We start from the raw sequence: 21,985 nt of genomic DNA on the forward strand, positions 1-21,985 counted from the left end.
GTGATAGCTTAGCTGGTAGATTATTTTTGGCTGTAGGTTCTTACTGTTCATCACCTTGAATATTTCTTGCCATTCTCGTCTGGCCTGCATGGTTTCTGTTGAGAAATCAGCTGACAATCGTATAGGTGCTCCTTTATAGGTAACTACCTGCTTTGCTCTTGCTGCTTTTAATATTCTCTGTCTTTTGCTCTTGGAATTTTAATTATGATTTGTCTTGGTGTGGTCCTCTTTGGACTCCTATTGTTTGGAGTTCTGTGCACTTCCTGGTCTTATAAGTCTAATTCTTTCACCAGGTGGGGGAAGTTTTCTGTCACTATTTCTCTCAGTATGTTTTCGATATCTTGCTCTCTCTCATCTTCTGGGACCCCCATAATTCTGATGTTGGTTCGCTTGAAGTTGTCCCAGAGGTTTCTTACATTATCTTCAATTTTCTGGATTCTCTTGCCTTCTTTTTTTTTTTTTAATAAGTTTTTATTGTTCATATTATTACAAATGTTCCTTTCCCCCCACCACCACCATTGCTCTCCTCCACCAGGTTCCCACCCCACCCTCTGCCCTTTCCCCACCCCCCATTGTCCTCATCCATAGGTGCACAGTTTATGTTCAGTCTCTTCCCACATCCCCCTCTCCCCTTTTCCCCAAGAATAAACACTTCACTCCCCTTCCATACCTCTGATTCTATTATATTCAATAGTTAATATTGTTCATCAGATTTTTTTAATTTCCTTGGTTTTTAGATTCACTTGTTGATAGTTACGTATTTGTTGTTCATAATTTTTATCTTTGTTTACTTTCTCTTCTAAAAGAACCCCCTTCAGCAATTCATATAATTCTGGTTTGGTGGTGATGAACTCCTTTAGCTTTTTTTTTATTAGTGAAGCTCTTTATCTGGCCTTCGATTCTGAGTGATAGCTTTGCTGGGTAGATTACTTTTGGCTGTAGGTTCTTGCTATTCATCACCTTGAATATTTCTTGCCATTCCCTTCTGGCCTGCATGGTTTCTGTTGAGAAGTCAGCTGACAATCGTATAGGTGCTCCTTTATATTGTAGATTACTACCTTCTTTGCTCTTGCTTCTTTTAATATTCTCTCTTTGTCTTTTGCTCTTGGAATTTTAATAATGATGTGTCTCGGTGTGGTCCTCTTTGGATTCCTTTTGTTTGGAGTTCTGTGCACTTCCTGGACTTGTAAGTCTAATTCTTTCACCAGGTGGGGGAAGTTTACTGTCACTATTTCTTTCAGTATGTTTTCGATATCTTGCTCTCTCTCATCTTCTGGGACCCCCATAATTCTGATGTTGGTTCGCTTGAAGTTGTCCCAGAGGTTTCTTACATTATCTTCAATTTTCTGGATTCTCTTGCCTTCTAGCTTCTGTGGAGGAGTGTCTTCTGGCTCTTTATGTTCCAAATCTTTGACTTGATTCTTGTGATCTTCCCTTCTGTTTTTAGGACTCTGTAAAATATTTTTTATTTCAGACAATGTATTCTTTATTTCTTGTTGATCCCTTATCATTTCTCGATGACTCCTTATTAATTCTAGTTGATCTCTTTTCATATCCTTATAGGCCTTATCCATCTTTTCTAGGAAATTCTTGAAAAACCTTATAAGCGTAGATTTGAACTCTATATCCAGACGCTTTTTGTCCTCCATTTCTTTCGTTTGTGATCTATTTTGTTGTCGCATTTCGCAGTTACAGATGGGACGGGGTTTCAGGGTGGAGCCTGCAGCTTTGGCTTCTGTCAGCCCCGCCCTATGTGGGTCCGTCAGTGCTCGCTGCTGGCACCTCTGAGAGAAAGGTGCCCTCGATTTTCGCCTGCTGCCAAACAGTCTATGCTCTCCCACAATGAGCCCGGTATTGGGGTTCAGTTCAGTTGGAAGTGGGGTTGGAGGTGGCGTTCAGAGCAGTCTGGAGCCCCAGTCTCCTTCCCGTCAGGACAATCCCACAGCACAGCCGAATGTCCCTTCTCTGTGCGCAGTGTGCGCACCGCCGGGACCTCCTTTCGCCACTTCCCCGGGGTTCCGCCTTACAGCCCGGCTCCCTATGGCTGAGCCTGAGTCCCCAGGGTCTGGCTTAAAACTGGGGATCAGAGCAGTCGGGGGCCCAGCACAGTCGGAGTTTTATCTCCTTTCCGCTAGGGAACGCCCGCCAGGCACTCGGCCTCCCTCCTCTCTGGCTCCGTCCTCTCCGCGGGCCGCGTCTCCGTACCTTGGCTTTTCCAGCTCCTCCGCACCTCCTTCTGGTTTTCTCCTTGCTTCTCGCTGTAGAATTTCCAGTCAGTCAACCTTCCTGTAGTTCTGGGCAATGTCCGTTTTATATTTTAGTTGTATTTTATTGAAATTGTTGTGTGTGGCTGCGGCTAGGTGTTCACCTGGGCGCAGCCATCTTGGATCTCCTCTCTTGCCTTCTTGCTTCTGCAGAGGAGTGTCTTCTAGCTCTTTATGTTCCAAATCTTTGCTTGATTCTTGCGATCTTCCATTCTGATTTTAGGACTCTTTATAATATTTTTTATTTCAGACAATGTCTTCTTTATTTCTTGTTGATCCCTAATCATTTCTTGTTGATTCCTTATTAATTCTAGTTGATCCCTTTTCATATCCTCATAGGACTTATCGACCTTTTCTAGGAAATTCTTGAAAAACCTTATAAGTGTAGATATGAACTCTATATCCAGTCACTTTTTGTCCTCCATTTCTTTCGTTTGTGATCTATTTTCTTGTCTCAGCATTTTCGCAGCTTCCCTGAGTTGGTAGCCTTAAAAGTCTCTGTGTTCTGCTTGAATGGGGCGGGGTTTCAGGGTGGAGCCTACAGCCTTGGCTTCCATCAGCCCGCCCTATGCAGCTCCTGAGTCTCAGTAATCCCCAGGGTCCTTCAGTACTCCTTGCAAGCACCTCTGAGAGGAAGGTGCCCTCGATTTTCGCCTGCTACCAAACAGCCCAATGAGCCCGGAACTGGGGTTCAGTTCAGTTGGAAGTGGAGTTGGAGGTGGCGTTCAGAGCAGTCTGAAGTTTTTGTTTCCTTCCCACCAGGGCAATCCCACGGCACAGCCAACCGTCCCTTATCTGTGCGCAATGTGCGCGCCTTCGGGGGCTCTGCCTTTTGCCGCTCCCCTGGGATTCCGCCTCACAGCCCCAGCTTCCTCTGTTTGAGCCTGGCTCCCCAAGGTCTGGCCTAGAACTGGGGTTCAGCGCTATCGGGTCTGGGGTTCAGCAGAGTTGGAGCTTTTATCTCCTTCCCGCTAGGGAACGCCAGCCAGGCACTCAGCCTCCCTTCTCTCCGGCTCCGTCCTCTCCGCTCGCGCGCGCTGTCTCCATACCTTAGGCTTTTACAGCTCCTTTGCTCTTCCTTCTGATTTTCTCCTTGCTTCTCTTTGTAGAATTTCCAGTCAGTCGACTTTCCTGTAGTTCTGGGTAATGTCCATTTTATATTTTATATTTATTTTTATTTTATTTTATTTTATTGATTTTGTACAGAGAGGAAGGCAGAGAGAAAGAGTTATAAACATCGATGAGAGAGAGTCATCGATCAGCTGCCTCTTGCACACCCCCTACTGGGGATATGCCCGCAACCAAGGTACATGCCCTTGACCGGAATCGAACCCGGGACCTTTCAGTCCCCAAGCTGATGCTCTATCCATTGAGCCAAACCGGTCCCGGCCCATTTTATATTTCAGTTGTATTTTATTGAAACTGTTGTGTGCGGCCGCGGCTAGGTGTTTACCTGTGCAGCCATCTTGGATTCTCTTAGGATATTGCATGTTCTTAAAGTATTTCTCCCCACTGCTGCTTACTACCCTGTTTCCCCGAAAATAAGACAGTGTATTATATTAATTTTTTTCTCCCAAAGTTGCGCTAGGTCTTATTTTCAGGGGATATCTTATCTTTCCATGCGTCTTATTTTCAGGGAAACACGGTAGTTACTACCAGTAATTCTACAGTGGAAAAATTAGGTAATGAGAACAAAATTAATATCACCTATGCTGTCCAGCTGAGAATGTATAACCTCAACTTAATCCAAAGAAAGTGTTAAAAAACACACAAAATGAGCCCAGCTGGTGTGGCTCTGCACCAGGGGGGTGCAGGTTCGATTCCTGGCCAGTTTACATGCCCGGGTTTGGGGCTGGATCCCCTGTGGGGGGGGTAGGAGTCAGTCAATCTATGTTAATGTTTCTCTGTCATTGATGTTTCTATCTTTCTCTCCCGCTCCCTTCCTCCCTCTTTAAAATCAAATAATAATAATAATAATAATTTAAAAAAACATGAAACAATTTTTAACAAAAGAAAGAAAAACGCAGAGTGAAAAAGTTTCTATTAAAGGGAGGGGGATTGTATTCTTCAGTAGTATTCATGTCAGAGACAAAGAAATGTGCAGAAGCCTGAATGTGCCCTCCCAAATTCGTAAATTACATGCTAACATCCTACGTGAGGTAGGATCTTTGGGAGGTGATTATATTCAGGATGGAGCCTTATAAGAGACCCCAGAGAGCTCCTTTATGCCCTTCCACCAGTGAGGACACTGAGAAAACAGCCAACTATTTGCAATCGGTAAGAACTCTAACCACACATCAAATCTGTCTGCTATTTTATTTTGGGCTTTCCTGCCCCCCAGAACGGTGGGAGCTAAATTTATGTTACTTATAAGCCAGCCCTTACCCTATTCTATAGTATTTTTGTTGTAGTAGCCTGACTGGACTAAGACAGACTGTTTCAGATTAAAGGATGTCAAACAGTTACTAGGAATATTCTCATTCTGCAATGTATTGGGAAGCTTGCTCTCCAGGAAGAAAATCCCATATCTGTATCTTTTGCACATTTCTATGATCCCACCATAGCCTATTTCCGTGGTCGGCAAACTCTTTGGCTCCTTGAGTGTGGCTCTTCCACAAAATACCACAGCCTGGGTGAGTCTATTTTGAAGAAGTGGCTTTAGAAGTTTAAAAATTTGGCTCTCAAAAGAAATTTCAATCGCTGTACTGTTGATATTTGGCTCTGTTGACTAATGAGTTTGCCGACCACTGGCCTATTTCAAGCTATCAAAGGTTTAACAAGAAGCTAGCAGAATTCCTGAACATTTAACAATCAACTCTTGTGCACCTGCACACCACTTCAAGGTTTTAGGATTAAGCCTGGTTTTAGGACATGCACACTGACCTGTGTAGGTGTGGAGGGCCATGATGCAGATAACTTACCCTCAGATGTTCAGAAAATAACAATGTAGATAATGTTCACATCAGGATGCATGCATGCTCGTGCATGAGCGCGCACACCAACACACATACACACACACGCACACAGCGAGCAAGCACACAATGACAGAGCAAACAGGGTAAACAACAGGTGAATCTGGGAAAAGGGAAATTCCCTGCATTACTTTTACTTTTGTAATTTTATGTATTAGAAATTATTTTCAGATAAAAAGTTTTTTAATGCACTGTTAGTTTGAAATAGCAAAAAAATTAGAGGGAAAATTTCTAATCAGATTAGTACTAAAATGTAAAATATTTCTGCTGATGTTTCAAAAACTAAAATCTCAAGAACCAAATGTGAAATGAGTAGCAGTTATTTAAGAGAATCACGCTAAAGAAAGATGGAATTTATACAATACTTGTTAGATAAATCCAGTGGATTACAGCAGCGATTTTCAACCGGTATGTCACAAGAATTTTTAAACATGAATACCTAACTATTTAGTCAGGAGCACTGACCTCTTTTCCTTTAGACTATACAATAAAAAAGAATGACAATAGCCAACACAACAATAGCTATCTGATGTGAATGAATCAAATTATAGCTATTTTTTTTTTATCAGGTTGACAAAAATATATTTTTGGTGTGCCACAGAATTTTAGTAGTTTATGTGTACCATGAGATGAAAAAAGTTGAAAATCGCTGCCCTGAAGTAACATGTGAATTAATGGTTACTTATAGGTTCTAAGTCTTTGCAACAAGCTTAAAGGGAGGAAAAATCACAGCATGGAACCACAATTCCAGCAGAATGTTGTGTGGCACAGCCCACCTGCGTGACAGCCCCACAGCCCTGACCCTCCATAGCAAACTGGCTCAGGAGGGGGTGACACCGCTGACCACACACAGGATTCCCTCTCCCCCTTGTTTAAAAGGCCTCAGGGTTTGCAGTGCAGGTGAGAACACAGGGAAGGAAACAGCAGATCATGTCACACTCCAGAACAGCGTGCCTCACCTTTATCCCCTGGTATTGCCAAAGCAATGTGAAGCAGGAACAAAAGTCAGTTTCTAGTTTATTTTGGAGAGAGATCATTAAGAAGTGAATTATGCTCGGCCAGTGTGGCTCAGGAGTTGAGCATCAACCTATGAATCAGGAAGTGTCACTGTTTGATTCCTGGTCAGGGCACATGCCTGGGTTGCGACTCAATTCCCAGTAGGGGGCACAATTCTCTCTCATCACTGATGTTTCTACCTCTCCCTTCCTCTCTGAAATTAATCTTGTGTGTGTGTGTGTGTGTGTTTTAAATATATATTTTATTGATTTTATACAGAGAGGAAGGGAGAGAGATAAGAGAGTTAGAAACATTGATGAGAGAGAGTCATCGATCAGCTGCCTCTTGCACACCCCCCATTGGGGATATGCCTGCAACCAAGGTACATGCCCTTGACCGGAATCGACCCTTCAGTCCCCAAGCCGATGCTCTATCCATTGAGCCAAACTGGTCCCGGCTGTGTGTGTGTTTTATTTGTTGGTGCCATTAACACTGTTCACCATCTCTGTCCTGCTCTGCACTGTAGTGTCTCCAATTAAATGGACTGACATTGGTAGGTTTGGCCCAGGAAATATAAACACTCAACAACAGAAAACACGATGAAGCCTTCATGGTGCCTGGAGACACAGAAGGGCCTTGGGAATTGGAGCTGGTCTAATGACTTGGCCAGTCCATTCAGGGCTAAACATAGGGCTGTGCAGGCAAGTCCTGCTCCCCCTCCTAGCAGAACATAGGTTTGGAGGACCCTGTCAGCCATATGCAGGCCCAGAGCAGAGGCCCTTCCGGCTCTGCTAGGAGAAGGATACTCCTGCCACCCCTGCTGGACCATTTCATGTGGAGGCCAGGAGTGTGCCCTGCCAAGAATGCCAGGCCACTCCCGAGCAGGTGGAGGGATGAAGCCTGCATACCAGCACCCAGGACTGAGCCAGACAGACCCTGATGATTTGCAGGGCCAGCCTGTCTCATAGGCTCCAGCACCCCATTCTTTGCAGGAGTAGCTGGGAGATGGCACCACACCTTCTGGCACAAGAGGTCTCTGAAGCTCAAGCTCAGGGGTGAAGTGTGTGTGGGGGTGGGGGGTGGGGGATGGGGGTGGGGGGATGGGGGCAGAGGGCCGGGACAAGAGTATGTGACGGTGCAGTGCACAAAAGACAAAAGTGACAGCCTGGTCCAAGACAAAGGGCATGCTACGGCTCAGGACGGTGAAGAGGCCAGGGGAGCACATACCCTGCACTTGAGCTTGTACTCCTTCAGGACCTCCTCGAAGTGCTCTTCCTGGGCCAAGAGTTCTGTGCTCTGTGGCTCCAGCTGAGGGTCATATCAGAAAAGGACAATTACACACACGACCTGAGGCCAGGCAGAGTGCATGCTGTCACACCCGCCTGCTCTTTGCCCGAGGCTCAGCACTTCCAGTGCACCCTCCAGCCCTTTCCTCCACTTCCGCCCTCCCTTGCTGGAAAGGTCTCAGGCAGTAGGATGATCCGGCCCTGGCTCCCTGGGACACCCATGCCGGATCCTTCCCCAGTACAACTCTTCCCGCCTAATCCCCAAATGGGCAGGGCCTGGCGGGGGGGGTGGGAGACCTCATGGTGGGCGCTAAACTCTACCCTCTTCTCCATGTCCCTCATCACTGAGAGTCTGTTACCAGGGTCGATGGTGCCAGCTGGCCCTGGTCTTGCCATTAAAAGGCCCACATGCAAGTCATCACTGGAGCATTCTGATATCCCTGCATTGGCCTGAGGGGCGGGGGGCAGAGGGAAATTCACCTTGCTCATTTGCTCTCCGAAGTTTAACAGAAAAACTAAACCCAGCCACCTCGATATTCTTTTTCAAGACCCTAATACTTTTCACCCAGCGCCCCAGGCTCCTCTCTCAAGACTAAGAGTCAGCAAAACGACTTGCCTTGTCTTTCAAAACGAACTCCAGGTCAGTCTGCAGTTTCAGGACCAGCTTCTCTGATTCCGAAAGTTTCTCCACAACTTCAATGATCTCCTTCTGCAATCGGCTGTTTTCCTACAAGACACGGGCCAGCGGTTGCCAGGCTCTGAGGGGAAGGGGGAGCTGTGGGCAGGTCTGCCCTTCTCTCTGAGTGAGAGGCCTGCTCCCAGCAGCACTCATTACCAGGGAGGAAACCTCGTGGTGCCTGGCATGCCCGCCTTGACGTGCAGAGGAGGCCGTCTCCGGGGCCAGTGAGGGCTACCCTGGGACAGACCCTGCGAAGCCCTCACCAATGCTCCCTCTTTCCCTTGGCCTCTACTCCTCCCGTTCCAGGTGCTCAGAGGTCATTGTGTCACAAGAAAAGGTTGGTGGCAGGCCCTTCTGAGCTGTTTCCTAAACGAGGGATTCGAAGCTGCATCACTCCCCTCAGATGTCCACAGGGAGGAAGGCAGCGCTGTCAGACTCAGCAGCCTGTGAGGGGAGGTGACAGCCGGTGGAGAGCCCCGGCAGGCAGAGAAGGCAGAGAAGGCAGGGCTGTGCTCACTGCCGTGCAGGCCCCGGGCTGCCTGGCTCCTCCTCCCGAGGGAAGCAGGCCGGGGTGGAGCGGACCCACGGGCTCTGAGTCGGGAGAGGAAGAGGAAGGCAGGGGCACAGGAGGAGCAGGGGACATCCCACTGAACCCAAGTGCAGGATGGTGGCGAGTCGAGGGATACTCACCAAAGCCCCGAAACCACCTGTGCCCCGGGCCGAACCCAGGCGCAGCAGGGGGGCCTAGGCTTGCTGACTTCACAGGTGCTCTGGTCTCCAGGGCTGCCGACCCTTCCTGGCCTCGGCCCACAGACCAGAGAACTGAGCCCCCACCTGGCCTGCTGCCCTGTGACCAGAGGGCACGCAGGGGCAGTGCCGATCCTGGCGCAGCGGGACCCTTTCTGCTCTGGCTGAGAAATGTGCTATCTCCATGGCAAACGTTTCTCCGTTTGAAATCCTTGACTAGGAAAATGTGGGGTGTGGGAGGAGGGACCCTCAGGTAAACTCATTCCTGTCTCTTCCTTCTGGGTGGGTGACCTGTGGAGGCGCCCTTCCCCTCCTCCGTGTGTGTGTGTGTGTGTGTGTGTGTGTGTGTGTGTCCACGCCTACCTTCAGAGCCAGGGTCAGCTTCTCTCGGAGGCTGGCCTCCTCAGCCTGCAAGCGCTCCAGGTCCCTCTCCAGCATGGTCCTCTGCCTGCAGGCCTGCTCCCAGAACAGCTCACGCTCCAGCTCCACCTCAGACCGCAGGAGGTTCAGCCTCTCTCTGTACTCCTGCTCCAGGTGCCTGTAACCGCACAACCGCACGTCACCCTGGGCTTCCTGCCTCGCCAGGGACCCTTTCCCGCCGACAGGACCTCTTCATCCCCTGGGATTCCCCCTCACGAGCACGAGGTCTTGGCCTCTAGTTCCTGCTTAGCACATGCCATCTAACCTCTTCCTCGGTTAGATGGCATGTGCTGTGAGGCCAGGGCCTCCTTTAAATCTTACTCCTGGGCCTGACGGTGGGGGCCCCTCCTGGGAGCTGGAATGCGATTGCTTAAAAAGGCATTTTCTTCTTCTTTTTTTTAAATATACATATTTTTTAGTGATTTCAGAGAGGAAGGGAAAGGGAGAGAGAGGTAGAAACATCAAGGAGAGAGAATCATCAGTCGGCTGCCTCCTGCACATCCCCTACCGGGGATTGAGCCAACAAACCAGGCACATGCCCTTGACTGGAATCGAACCCAGGACCCTTCAGTCCACAGGCTGACGCTCCATTCTCTGAGCCAAACCAGCTAGGTCAAGGCGTTTTCTTCTTGAATAACACGGGGCCAAGGAGCTGGCAGTGCCGCATGGAGAACACTCTGTGGAAGCTGGGCTGCTGCAGAGCTTACGGGAGCCCCGAGAACCCTCTTCTCCCCCGCGTCCCAAACAGCCAGCAACCTAAGGTCTCGGTGTCACCAATCGGCGCGGCTAGAACAGGTCCTGCACACACTCAGGTGAGATACCAAGATTTCCAAATATGAGGCTGATGACAGCATCTTGTTAAAAGGGCCATTAGGAGACTGGAATAAGGACCAAGAAAGAGGGGGAGATGTGCCAGCTATTGCACTCTTGCCTTCTTTCAAGGTTCTTTTAGTTCCTTACACCCTATTTTGCAAAGTCAGGGAACTAAGGATAATAGCTCAGATGAGCAAAGTTAAACATCTGTAGCTACAAGAATCAATGGTTTGAATTTTCTATTTCCACTCATAGGAACTTGCTCAGCAAGAAATGGTAAATGGGGAAGCTTATGGCTAGACATTGCAAGGGAACCAGCTGAACACAGACTGTTGACAAGAGCAGAAACAAAACCCAGTTATTTCTTAACTACATGCTCCTTTGTGATGAACTCTGCACATGCTCCACACTGAGGGGCTCAGCAAGACCACGGCCAGTGTCTAGGCGGAAGTCAAGATGTCCATGGCCCTCTCTCCACACTGGGGCTCCTGGCCTTGCAGACACCACTTTATAGTGAGGGAGGCCATATTTATTTAGTTCTCAAGTTTGATTGGAAATAGTTTTAAGAGTTTGGTGAAAGGATAATCAACTTGTAGCTTTCCTGAAAATTACTATTATCCTGTTAGGAGTACAGGAGCTGGTGGAAGTGAGTATGCATGTGTATATGCTCACACTCACACCTGCACACTCACTCACACTCATGCACTCGCACTGATACCGATACATACTCTCTCACACTCACATCCCTTGATGCAATCTCTCACGAACACCTTCTCAACACCCGCAGAGGTAGGCGAGGATTCTAACTGGTGAGCAGACAGGTATCTCAACCCACTGCACTTGGTCCTCCCTAGCCACCCCCAGGAAGGAAAAGAGAACCCAGGCCTTTGGAATTAGAAAGCATGTGGATGCGGATTTGAGGCCACTCCCCCACAGACTGTGATATATGGAAAGGTGGCCCTTCTATGAGGGGCAGCCAGGGCTGTCCCTGCGAACTCTGAATATATGGATTGTGCAGAGGGAGCTGGTGGGGCTCTTATGAGCTGACGTAGGAGGGTGGTTATGTGACTGGACAACCCCATCCTGGGACACTGATGAGCTCTCTACTCCTAGGGCTCCTCTCACTTAAGGGCCCATTGCTTACCCCCCCAGGATAAAGCAGGCCTGGGCCTACGCTCTCTCAGAAGCAGCGTAAGACCAAGAGAGAGGACCTGGGCTTTAAACCTCAGGCCACACTGAGATTGTGGCAAGTGAAGTGTACCGTCTGTCTAGCTGCCAGCCCCTCAAGTAGTGCAGACCATTCCCCAGGGGTCTGCCCAGGGCAATGCCTACAGTGAGGGTTCGAGCTCTGAGCTTCTTCCACCATGCCAGGCTCCTTCTTGCTGAGCCAATAAGCTCAAAGCCATCCACTAGCCCTGTCTCAAAATGTCCATCTGTCTCACTGATTACTGACACACAGAACACTTGGCTTGAGTGGGACAGACCCCATAAATGAAGTAGTAGAGCAGAGAGAGAAGAGAGGAATTTTCCCTGTAGCTAACAGGCAAGCACAGCTAGATGCCTCCACCATGCACCTGTCATAAAGAGCAAGGCCATTTCTATTTTATTTTATTTATTTTATTTTATTGAGATTTTAAAATATATTTTTAATTTAAATGTATATATATTTCAGAGATGAAGGGAGAGGGGGAGAGAGATAGAAATATCAATGATGAGCTGAAACTGGTTTGGCTCAGTGGTAGAGCGTTGGTCTGCGGACTGAAAGGTCCCAGGTTCGATTCCGGTCAAGGACATGTACATTGGTTGCCAGCACATCCCCGGTAGGGGGTGTGCAGGAGGCAGCTGGTCGATGTTTCTCTCTCATCGATGTTTCTAGCTCTCTATCCCTCTTCCTTCCTTGGAAAATCAGTAAAATATATTTAAAAGAAAGAAAGAAAGAAAGAAATATCAATGATGAGAGAGAATCATAGATTGACTGCCTCCTGCACACCCCAAACTAGAGATAGAGCCCACAACCCAGGTACATGCCACCTGACCGGGAACCGAACTGTGGCCTCCTGGTTCCTAGGCCGTCGCACAACCAAAGAATCCCGTCGGCTGGGCTAAATATATTTTTACTGTTTTTCAGAGAGCAACAGAGAGGAAGAGATAGTAACATCAATGATGGGAGAATCATTGATTGGCTGGTAAGGCCACCCCTCTCTCTTCTTTCAAGGAAGGGCATCCCCAAAGGGGTGTCTTCTAGATTTCTACTGGCTCAGGTGAGACAGGAGGGCCGCGGCTCTGCCATGACCAGGACCACAGCCTCCGCTGGTGGCAGCCCTCCGTCCACAACCCGCCCTCGGCTCTGGCGGGAAGCTGCGGCCCTGCGAGGAGCCCAGCTCCGGGCGCGGGCACCAGTGGCAGGACCTACTTGACCTTCTTCTCTGTGAGCTGCTCCAGGGCAGAGTGGCAGTCGTCCATCTCCTTCACGAACTCCAGGTTCCTCTTCTCCGCTTTCTCTAGGTCTTGCCTTGCCTTGTCTCGTTCCCGCACCATCTGCTCTACTTGTCCCCTGCGCAGGACAGAGGCACCGTTAACAGAACACGTGCTGGGCCCGGTGAGCTCTGGTCTACACGAACGATAAAAGGGCCAGCACTCGCTGAGTGCAGCGCTGTCCTCTAACCCACGCCGCCACCATCCACCTCCTAGAGGCCTGTGCCATTGCTGAGAGAGGTTAAATGACTTGCCAGGGGAAGTTTCTACAAGGTTTCTCAACCAAAGAAGTCCAGCCTAAAAGCTTACGGTGTGCGACACCTCCAGAAGGCCACGAATGGTGAGAATTCATGAGTCCCCCTAGTTCTCCAGTGGGGACTTAAACCCCAGGTGTCCTCAGCACCTAACCTGGGGTTGGACACATGAGGGGAGCAGAGTGGCCAACCAGTACCCTGCCTGGCCACAGCCCCGACACCTGTAGCCTGGCATCTGAGAGTCCCCCAGAGAGAAGGCCACCTGTGTGTGTGGCACTGGATTGTTCACTCACCCACCTCACCCCCCCAGAGGCTCTGAATGCACCCTGGAACTCATATTCTGGTGACTTTTCTTCCACTGAAGCAGCACAGGGCTCATCCCCTCACTCCTACCCCAATGGATTAAATGCTCAGCGAACCCAACGCTGATCCCAATTAAAGTGGAATGCATTCTTAGCCTGTTACTTGGCGGCCTTGTTTAAAGAATACTTTTTCCTCTCCAGCCACCCAAACCAGTGCCCTCTGGCTGTTCTCAGAAGCACAACCTGCCGAAACCAGTTTGGCTCAATGGATAGAGCGTCGGCTTGGGGACTGAAAGGTCCCGGGTTCGATTCTGGTCAAGGGCATATACCTTGGTTGCGGGCATGTCCCCAGTAGGGGGTGTGCAGGAGGCAGCTGATCGATGACTCTCTCTCATCGATGTTTCTAACTCTCTATCTCTCTCCCTTCCTCTCTGTACAAAATCAATAAAATATTTAAAAAAAAAAAAAAAAAAAAAAAAAAAAAAAAGAAGCACAACCTGCTGACGGAGAGTTTCCACCTCTCTGCTGCGAAAGCTCCAGGATACGCAGGATGAGCGTCAAGTTCAAATCCTTCTATGGGACTGCTAGAAGGGGCTAAGAGATGACTGACATCGATTTCTAAGTGGGAGAGAAAGCCAGTGCCCCTTAAATTCTGTGGCCACAAAAGCCCCAGCAGCGACCAATGAGCAGTTCACTGGGTCCTCAGGTCCCACTGAAACCACATACATGGACAAAACCTGAGGGACAGGGACCCCTCGTCCTGCTCTCACGGCTCAGCTTTTCCTGGTCCCACTGCGGCAGCCAGCTAGAGGAAAGTCAGTGGGAAAGATGGTGCAGACCCCCCACTCACAGGACTGGGCATTTGGGGTGGACGAGGGCAGAGTGCCACTTTCTTGGACTCCCCTCTCCTGACCAGACTAGCCAGCTGACTCCCAGGCCCACCCCAAGCACACGGGGGCTCTTACTGGCAGAACCTCAGCTCCTGGCGGTAGCAGGACAAGGCCGCCTGCTGAGTGGTACCGGGGATCATCATGAGCTCGTTCTCAAGGGCCCAGGTCAGCTCCAAAAGGTTCACCTTCTCATCCACACTAAAGTCGAGGCTCTGGAAAAAGCAAGACCCATCAGGCAGAACACGATTAGTGGCTTCTCTAGACCCTTCTTGGCTCTCTTAGGGACAGTCCAGGCCGTGATCCAGGCTGTTCCATAGGCAGCATCTACCACTTTTCCATCAGCAAAGTCTGCCTCTTGGACAGGCCTCTACCCCACCCATACAACTCTCCCTGACCTTATCAGTTCCCAAATCTGGCCCCTTCGTGGTCCCTGCCTCAGCGGTGGGTGTGACCCAGGCCAGAGTTCCCCTCTCTGGGCAAAGTGACTGACACAGAAGGGGCCATGCCTCAAGCAGAGGACTCAAGGGGATTGACAGGCTATAGAGGAGACAAGCACTATTCCCTGTGAAGTCAGTTGCTGTAAGGACCTGTGGGGACTGGGGAGCTTCATAGGGAAGCCTGACCTGATGCCAACACAGCCAAGAAGCAAGCAGAGGGATGGAAAAAAACCCAGACAATAGCCTGGAGCACCAAGAGCCCCATCACCTGACATCCTTCTCAACAGAAACTAGGCAGAACAGAAGGGATGGCAAGAAATATTCCAAGTGATAAAAAGCAAGGACCTACAACCAAGATTACTCTACCCAGCAAAGCTATCATTTAGAACTGAAGGTCAGATAAAGAGCTTCCCAGACAAGAAAAAGCTAGAGGAGTTTATCACCACCAAACTGGTATTACATGAAATGATAAAGGGTCTTCTTAAAGAGGAAGGGAGAAGGAGGAGAAGAAATAAAAATGAAAAACATGAATAGTAAAATGGCAATAAATACATATCTACCAGCAATTGAATCTAAAAGACAAAGTAAAAATAAGCAGAACAGAAAGAGACTCCTATGCCGAGACCGGTTTGGCTCAATGGATAGAGCGTCAGCTTGGGGACTGAAGGGTCCCGGGTTCGATTCTGGTCAAGGGCATGTACCTTGGTTGCGGGCATATCCCCAGGAGGGGGTGTGCAAGAGGCAGCTGATCGATGACTCTCTCTCATCGATGTTTCTAACTCTCTATCTCTCTCCCTTCCTCTCTGTACAAAATCAATAAAATATATATTTAAAAAGAAAAAAAAAAGAAAGAGACTCCTAGATACAGAGAACATTTTGTCAGTTGCCAGATGGGAGAAGTGTTAGGGGGATGGGTGAAAAGGTGAAGGAATTTAGAAGTACAGATTAGTCATAGCCCATGGACACAGACAATAGACAGTGAAGGCCTAGGGTGGGGTAGGCGATGGGTGGAATGGGGCAAAGTGAGGAAAATGGGGGGCATCTGAAATACTCTAAGCAATAAAATAAATTAAAAAGAAAAAAGTTTTATGCCCTAACTAGTTTGACTCAGTGGACAGAGCATCAGTCTGCGGCCTGAAAGGTCCCAGGTTGAATTCTGGTCAAGGGCATGTACCTTGGTTGTGGGCACATCCCCAGAAGGAGGTGTGCAGAAGGCAGCTGATCAATGTTTCTCTCTCATCAATGTTTCTAGCTCTCTATCCCTTTACCTTCTTCTCTGTAAGAAAATCAATAAAATCTATTTTTTTTAAAAAAGTTTTAGAAGGGAAAATATGCTCTAATAACAGGAAAGCAATAAGAGTAAATTCTGAAATGTCAGAGGCAAGGTTGAGACTCTCCGCTGATCAGGCTATGATGGCAGCCAGCCCACCTCCAAATACTGGGACTCAGGAACAGGGTTTCAGGGAGAATTTCAAAACTCTGAGCCCCTTTTCTCTTTGCCCTTCCTGGGGGCCAATTTCTATTATCTAAGCTCAGCTTCTAGTTCTTAGAATTGTTTTGAGGGCCAGCTGTCCAGGTCTGGCCTTGCCATCTGGGCTCTGCCCAAGGTTGCTGAGTGGCCAGACTTGGCAAAGGCTGAGTTTAGGCCCAGGAGGATTTGGCCCAAGGAACTAGGCAGACTATCTTAAAGGCTGTCTTTGGGCTCCTTCACATTTGTTGGTTTGTGCTAATAAGGGCATTTTTGTATCACATGATCTCACTCATTTATGGAATATAATGAACAATATAAACTGATGAACAAAAATAGATCCAGCCAAGACCGGTTTGGCTCAGTGGATAGAGCGTCGGCCTGCGGACTGAAAGGTCCCAGGTTCGATTCCGGTCAAGGGCATGTACATTGGTTGCGGGCACATCCCCGGAGGGAGTTGTGCAGGAGGCAGCTGGTCGATGATTCTCCCTCATCGATGTTTCTAGCTCTCTATCCCTCTCCCTTCCTCTTTATAAAAAATCAATAAAAATATATATATATTTAAAAAAAAAATAGATCCAGAGACAGAGAAGCATTGATCAGACCATTACACTTCAGAGGGAAGGAAGGGGAGAGTGGGGGTAAGGTGGAGAGATCAACCAAAAGATTTATATGCATGCATATAAGCATAATCAATGTACACAGACAACAGGGGGGTGAGGGCAAGAGGGGAGGGTGAGGGGGGAAAATGGGGGAACAAGGACACATATGTAACACCATAATAAAAAAAGAAATTTAAAAAAATAAATAAATAAAATAAATAAATAAAATATTCTCATATAGGATTAAAAAAACTAAATAAATAAATAAAATAAGGGCATTTTTTTGAGGCAATATGACAGAAACGATCAAAAGGTCAGGAATCTATCCTACAGAAATGCCAGCATTAAAGCAGGAGGCTACACAAGCATTTTAAATGACCATATTTATACCAGGAAAAACCTACATGAACAACAATAAAGAAAAAATAACACAAATTAGCAAGATACAGGATATAATACAAATTTTACCATAAAAAATTTAACTGGGTTGTTTAAATATATATTTCTTTTTTTGTGCCAGAGAGAAGCTCTGTGGAATGAATGCCCACTGTCATTAGCTGTTGCCTCTCCTGGAGAATAGGAGCAAAGCGGGGAGGCAGGCTTTACTGTATCACAGACTTCCATGGAGTTGACACTTTTTTAACAACAGGAAGTGGAACGTGGAAATGAAAATAGTCAGTCTCGCTCACCACACTTCCCCAGGCCCTCGGAGAGGTGTGCCTGGCCCCTAGGAAGAGGCCAGGACCCATCTGGGGACAGTCCCCTGGACCAGCCCCGGGAAGAGCAGAGGCAGCTTGGGACAAGCCTGCCCCCGTGGGGGAAGACCTGGGGTGAGTAGGGGCTAAGCAGGGAGAGAGCTCCACAAGCTGGGCAGGCAGCTCTGGGAGGAGACATTCAGATTCTCAGAGAGTGATGCTCACTCAGACTTCTCCGCCACCAGGAAGAGAACATCTGCACCACCTTGTCTGTGGGACTGACCTCCTTCATCCGGAAAAACAGAATGTCTCCAAGGCTGAAAAGCACTGGGGGAAATGCCTAAAGGAGTCAAACCTACCTTCAAATGGACTCATGGTTCCTCTGCTTTTTATTATTTTTAAGTGAAAATTTCCATATTTTAACAGCGAAAAATAAAGAGAAAAGTGTTTCCAAGCGGCCTTCCTTCCCTACATGGGGGTCTCCACACTCTGTGTCTGCAGGGTGCTCTGCCCGGCCGCCTCTGTGGGCAGATGGCCCCACACCGCCTGGGTGCCTCCCAGTGTAGCAAGCTGCGAGTGACCAGTTCCATACCTGCAGGACCTCCCTGCCATTCTGAATCCCCTCCTGGGCCCACAGGGCAATGAGCTGCTCGGGAAAGGCGAAGCCGGAGCCGTTGTCCACGCTGCAGAAAAGGCGCGGGCCTGAGCACAGGGACACGAGGGAGGACGTCGTGGTGGTGTGGCCGCCCCCCTCCTCCAGGACCTGTGTGGGAACCAGGGAGATGCTGTGAGCACACGGGCCTCCAGTTCATCTTTAACATTCTCCCACCTCGCCAGCTGGGCTCGGCTCTTCACCATGTCACTGAGGCTTGATAGGAACCATCCACAGACAAGGAAACAAAGGCACGGCACCATTGCTCAACGTGCCCAAGATCACATGGCATTGCAGGTGGCAAGGTGGAGATCTGAACCCAGGACTCCTTACACTCAGTTCAACTCTCTCTTAAGGACCCTGGGTACCTCCTCTCCTACCATCCACTGAGGCCTTGTGCAAGGAACATGTCCCAGCACCCTGGTGGCCTGGCCTGTCGGCACGCACCGCCTAGTGGAGACATGAAGTCTCACACCTCTCCCAGTAATGGTGTGCGCCTGGCTTCACCAGAGCCCAAGAAGGCACATGCCAGCTCTAGGAAGTGCAGTCTGTGGAAAGAAACCCAAGACAAGTAAAAGAGAAGAGGTGGGACAGCCCGAGCTTTTCCTCAGAAACAGTCTCAGGGAGTTTTAAGAGGAAGGCAAAAAAATCTTGGCCAGCCCTAGCCAGGTGGCTCCGTTGTGGGTTAGATTCCCTGTTAGGTTGCAGGTCTATCCCTGGTCATGGCGCATACAGGAGGCAACCTCCATCTCTCTCTCTCTCTCTCTCTCTCTCTCTCTCTCTCTCTCAAGTCAAAAAACATATCCTCAGGTGAGGATTAAAAAAAACTTCTTGGCCAGAAACCTGACCTTGTGGTGCTATAAGAATCCACAAGGCAAGATTACTTTCCTTGCTGTTTTCTGCCCCGGCCAGGAGGCTGTTTTCTGCCTTCAGAACAAGCATTTGCTGCCTGGGGCCACAGGAATGAGCAGTAGCACCTTTCCTGCAGCCACCAGGGATCCTGCTACGCCTGCAGGGACACCATCCCCGCCAGTCTTCTCTCGTCCCCTTCCCACAGGCTCTAGGGCCTCCTTGCTCTTCCTGAACATTGCAAGCCTGTCCTGTTGCCTAAAACACTCCCCCAATGCTTCCATGGCCGCTCCCCAACTCAGATGCCATTCCCTTGGCCGGGCCGAGCCCCTGCCAGCCCACCACCTCCCTAGCAGCACTCACTTCTTCAGCAGGGGGTCACTGCCTTTATGACGCCTGCCCTCGGCTACCCTCAACTGTGCCCCCACCACCTCCCAGTTACTTAAGGACTGGGTGCTCACTACGCTGCGCCGGGCACTTGTCAGCCCTACACAGTGTCCTGTTTACAGAAGGGGAGAGGGAACTCAAGAATGCATGGCCACCACAGACAAACTCAGATACCCAAATGCACCCAGACCACCCTAGTCTCCCCTGCTCTGCGGACTGAGCTTGGGAACAGGGACCATCATGCGGGGTAGATGGGGCTGAGGCAAATCTCCAACTGCGGCACACATCTGAGAGCCAAGCACTGCCATGTGACGACAGCGTCCACGTGGCACCTTCCACCCCACAGCCCTGTCAGCCTGGACAGTCTTCCTGGACAGCCAGGTCTCGCTTGGCCACCGGCATCTGACCAGCGGTGGGGTCCCGGCCGTCCGGGCACCTGCTCCTGTGGCTCAGGCCTTCTCCAGCTGTGCCTCCATCTCAGGACGTGGCAAGAGGCTCTGTGCGTGACTTGTGGGACTTCCTTGTGGTCTCTGACCCTACGTGGCCTGACCACACTCCTACTTTCTTCTTTGTCTGCTCTTCCCGACTTCAGATTCAGAAACCTGATGATCAAGTTACCCCTCCTGGCAGAGAACAATGTCACCGGTTTTGCACCATCATCCACAAAACACACCATCAGCCATGTCAGCAAAGAAGTTATCAGGAAGACTCCCAGAGCGCCTGCCTGTGGCAGGAGAGGGCGGCCTTGCTGTCCTGGGGCTGAGAAAACCAAGTACTAGGCCAACAGGCACCAAACAAAATCACAACTGCCTGAAACCTGCTCTCCTCCAACTGCAGACACCTGGTGATGTATGTGAGGACAGAGAACACAGTTGATGAGCACTTGGAGGGTAATCCTAGGGCCATTTGGCATCCTCCAGTGACACTGCTCAGGAGGAGGAAGAGGGGGTTCTCTTATTGGAGCAGTGTTTCCCATACTAGGAGACACAGTGAAGAACCACCACGGAATCCTCATAAGACCCCAATGGTGTGGGTGCCCATTTCACAGATAAGAAGCCTGAGGCTCAGCGAAGGTAACACCCACTGACATACAACTCGGGAGAAGCAAGCCCAGATCTGTGTGGTTCTAGAGTCTAAGTCACAATGCCTCCCACTTACGAACTGCCGGGGCTCACTGTGGTAACACAGGCAGAAGGGTCAGGCCTGGGAAAAATGCTGAAGGCCAGAGGGTGACAGCAGTTAATATTGTATTTAAGACTTAATTGTCCCATTTTACCTGGGAATGAGACCAGGACCTGCTCAGTTTCACGGGAGAGGAAGATTCCGGAAGCGAAGTAGGCCCGTGATTGAACAGGCCAAGCTGGAATTCCGCAAGACTCACTCTGCCATCTTGGTCTTGATCCAGTTTGTTAAACAGGTCTTCCAGTTCCTAAACAAAAGCCATCACACCTGTGCTCAGACGCTCTACCCACCAGCGGCTACAGCCATCCAGGCCCACCCATCTGCCCTCCCACTCACCCTCCCTCTCCAAGCGGGGCAGTTTGCTTGTCCTCATCCAAACTCAACTGCTGGGTCACACCTGGCCTCCCAGGCTCTGGCTTATGAAATCTACACATCTGGTCAGTTTTCATCCTGCTGTGAATGGGTGCCACCTGAACTTCCTAAATTCCAACAATACCCACTCAGTGTCTAAGGTGGCAGGGACTTGCTGGAGGATAGAAAAGATGTGTGTATGGAGTATGGCCTGGCCCATGAGGTTCATGGTCTAGAAGGGCAGTAGGGCTGAGGGGGACTTTAGCAAGAGGGGCACTGCTTGTTCCTCCTCCCCTTGGTCCTTGCAGGAGGAAAGGAGCAGTGAATACAGTTGTTGGGAGTATAGCCAGGCTCTGAGAGCACTGTGTTTGGGCTCAGCGGTGGAACAAGGCCATGTAGGTAGGGGAAAGGGTGTTATAGGCGGAAGAAGAATTCTGAGTGCTTAGAGGTTGGTAAGGCTGAGGTCATGCCTGGTCAGAGACAGACCCTCAAGGGTGCAGACTTCAGCAGAAGCACTGGGGTCACCAAAGAATTTCAGACCGGAAATTAATACAATTGAATCAGTATCTGCAGGGTGAAAGAATTTTCCAGGTCTAACATCAACCACGGCCATCACAATCATGGAGGGTGGTCTGTCCCGGCCCCTCTTACCTCTTTCTTGAGTCCTTGAAGCCCGATGCTCTGGCAGACCAGAGCCAGCTCCTGCTCATTGAGGTGGCCACTGCTGCCAACGCCCAGTTCTTCCCAGATGGCCCGGACCTGGCTCTCGGGGGTGTCAAAGAAAGGGCTGCAGGACTTCTGGGGATTCCCAAAGACCTCAGAACCCCAGATTGGCAGCTGGCCTGAAGCAGAGGGAGTGACAGGTGAACCTGATGCTCCAGGTGAAAGCCCCGAGGGGGAACACACCTGCCACTAAGTTACTCTGAAATCAGATGGACACAGGGGAGCAGCAAAGCATCAAAAGAGGAACGCAGGTGGTGGGTCCATGGACATTCACAGTACAGTTCTTTCAACTTCATTCTGTGTTTGCAAATTTCATCATCAAACCTCTCTGCTCCACGTGGGGAACGCTTTTTCTGAAGGGACCCTACTAAAGCCACACCATTGAAAGCACATAAGAGAGGACTGCATTATTTGTATTTAGAATGAAAAGTTTTTAAAAATTAATTTTTAGAAAATTTTCAAACCTACCCAAAGTAAAGAGCACAGTTCCAGCCCTAATCAGTTTGGCTCAGTGGATAGAATGTCGGCCTGCAGACTGAAG

General features: G+C 49.4%; 1 protein-coding gene across 1 annotated transcript in view; it reads right to left on the bottom strand.

The window, feature by feature from the left end:
• Window positions 1-21,985, bottom strand: part of NINL (ninein like) — a 112,764-nt gene that overhangs the window by 40,828 nt on the left and 49,951 nt on the right. Inside the window, exons 6-13 of the mRNA XM_036417653.2 lie at window positions 21,373-21,563; window positions 20,465-20,617; window positions 17,893-18,063; window positions 14,174-14,310; window positions 12,591-12,731; window positions 9,308-9,482; window positions 8,135-8,245; window positions 7,460-7,540 (exon numbers count right to left, since the gene is read on the bottom strand). Of these exons, the coding sequence (XP_036273546.1) occupies window positions 7,460-7,540; window positions 8,135-8,245; window positions 9,308-9,482; window positions 12,591-12,731; window positions 14,174-14,310; window positions 17,893-18,063; window positions 20,465-20,617; window positions 21,373-21,563 (1,160 nt within the window). The remainder of the gene's footprint in view (window positions 1-7,459; window positions 7,541-8,134; window positions 8,246-9,307; window positions 9,483-12,590; window positions 12,732-14,173; window positions 14,311-17,892; window positions 18,064-20,464; window positions 20,618-21,372; window positions 21,564-21,985) is intronic.

Source organism: Pipistrellus kuhlii, unplaced genomic scaffold (assembly GCF_014108245.1).
Source record: "Pipistrellus kuhlii isolate mPipKuh1 unplaced genomic scaffold, mPipKuh1.p scaffold_m20_p_6, whole genome shotgun sequence".
Lineage (NCBI taxonomy): Eukaryota > Metazoa > Chordata > Mammalia > Chiroptera > Vespertilionidae > Pipistrellus > Pipistrellus kuhlii.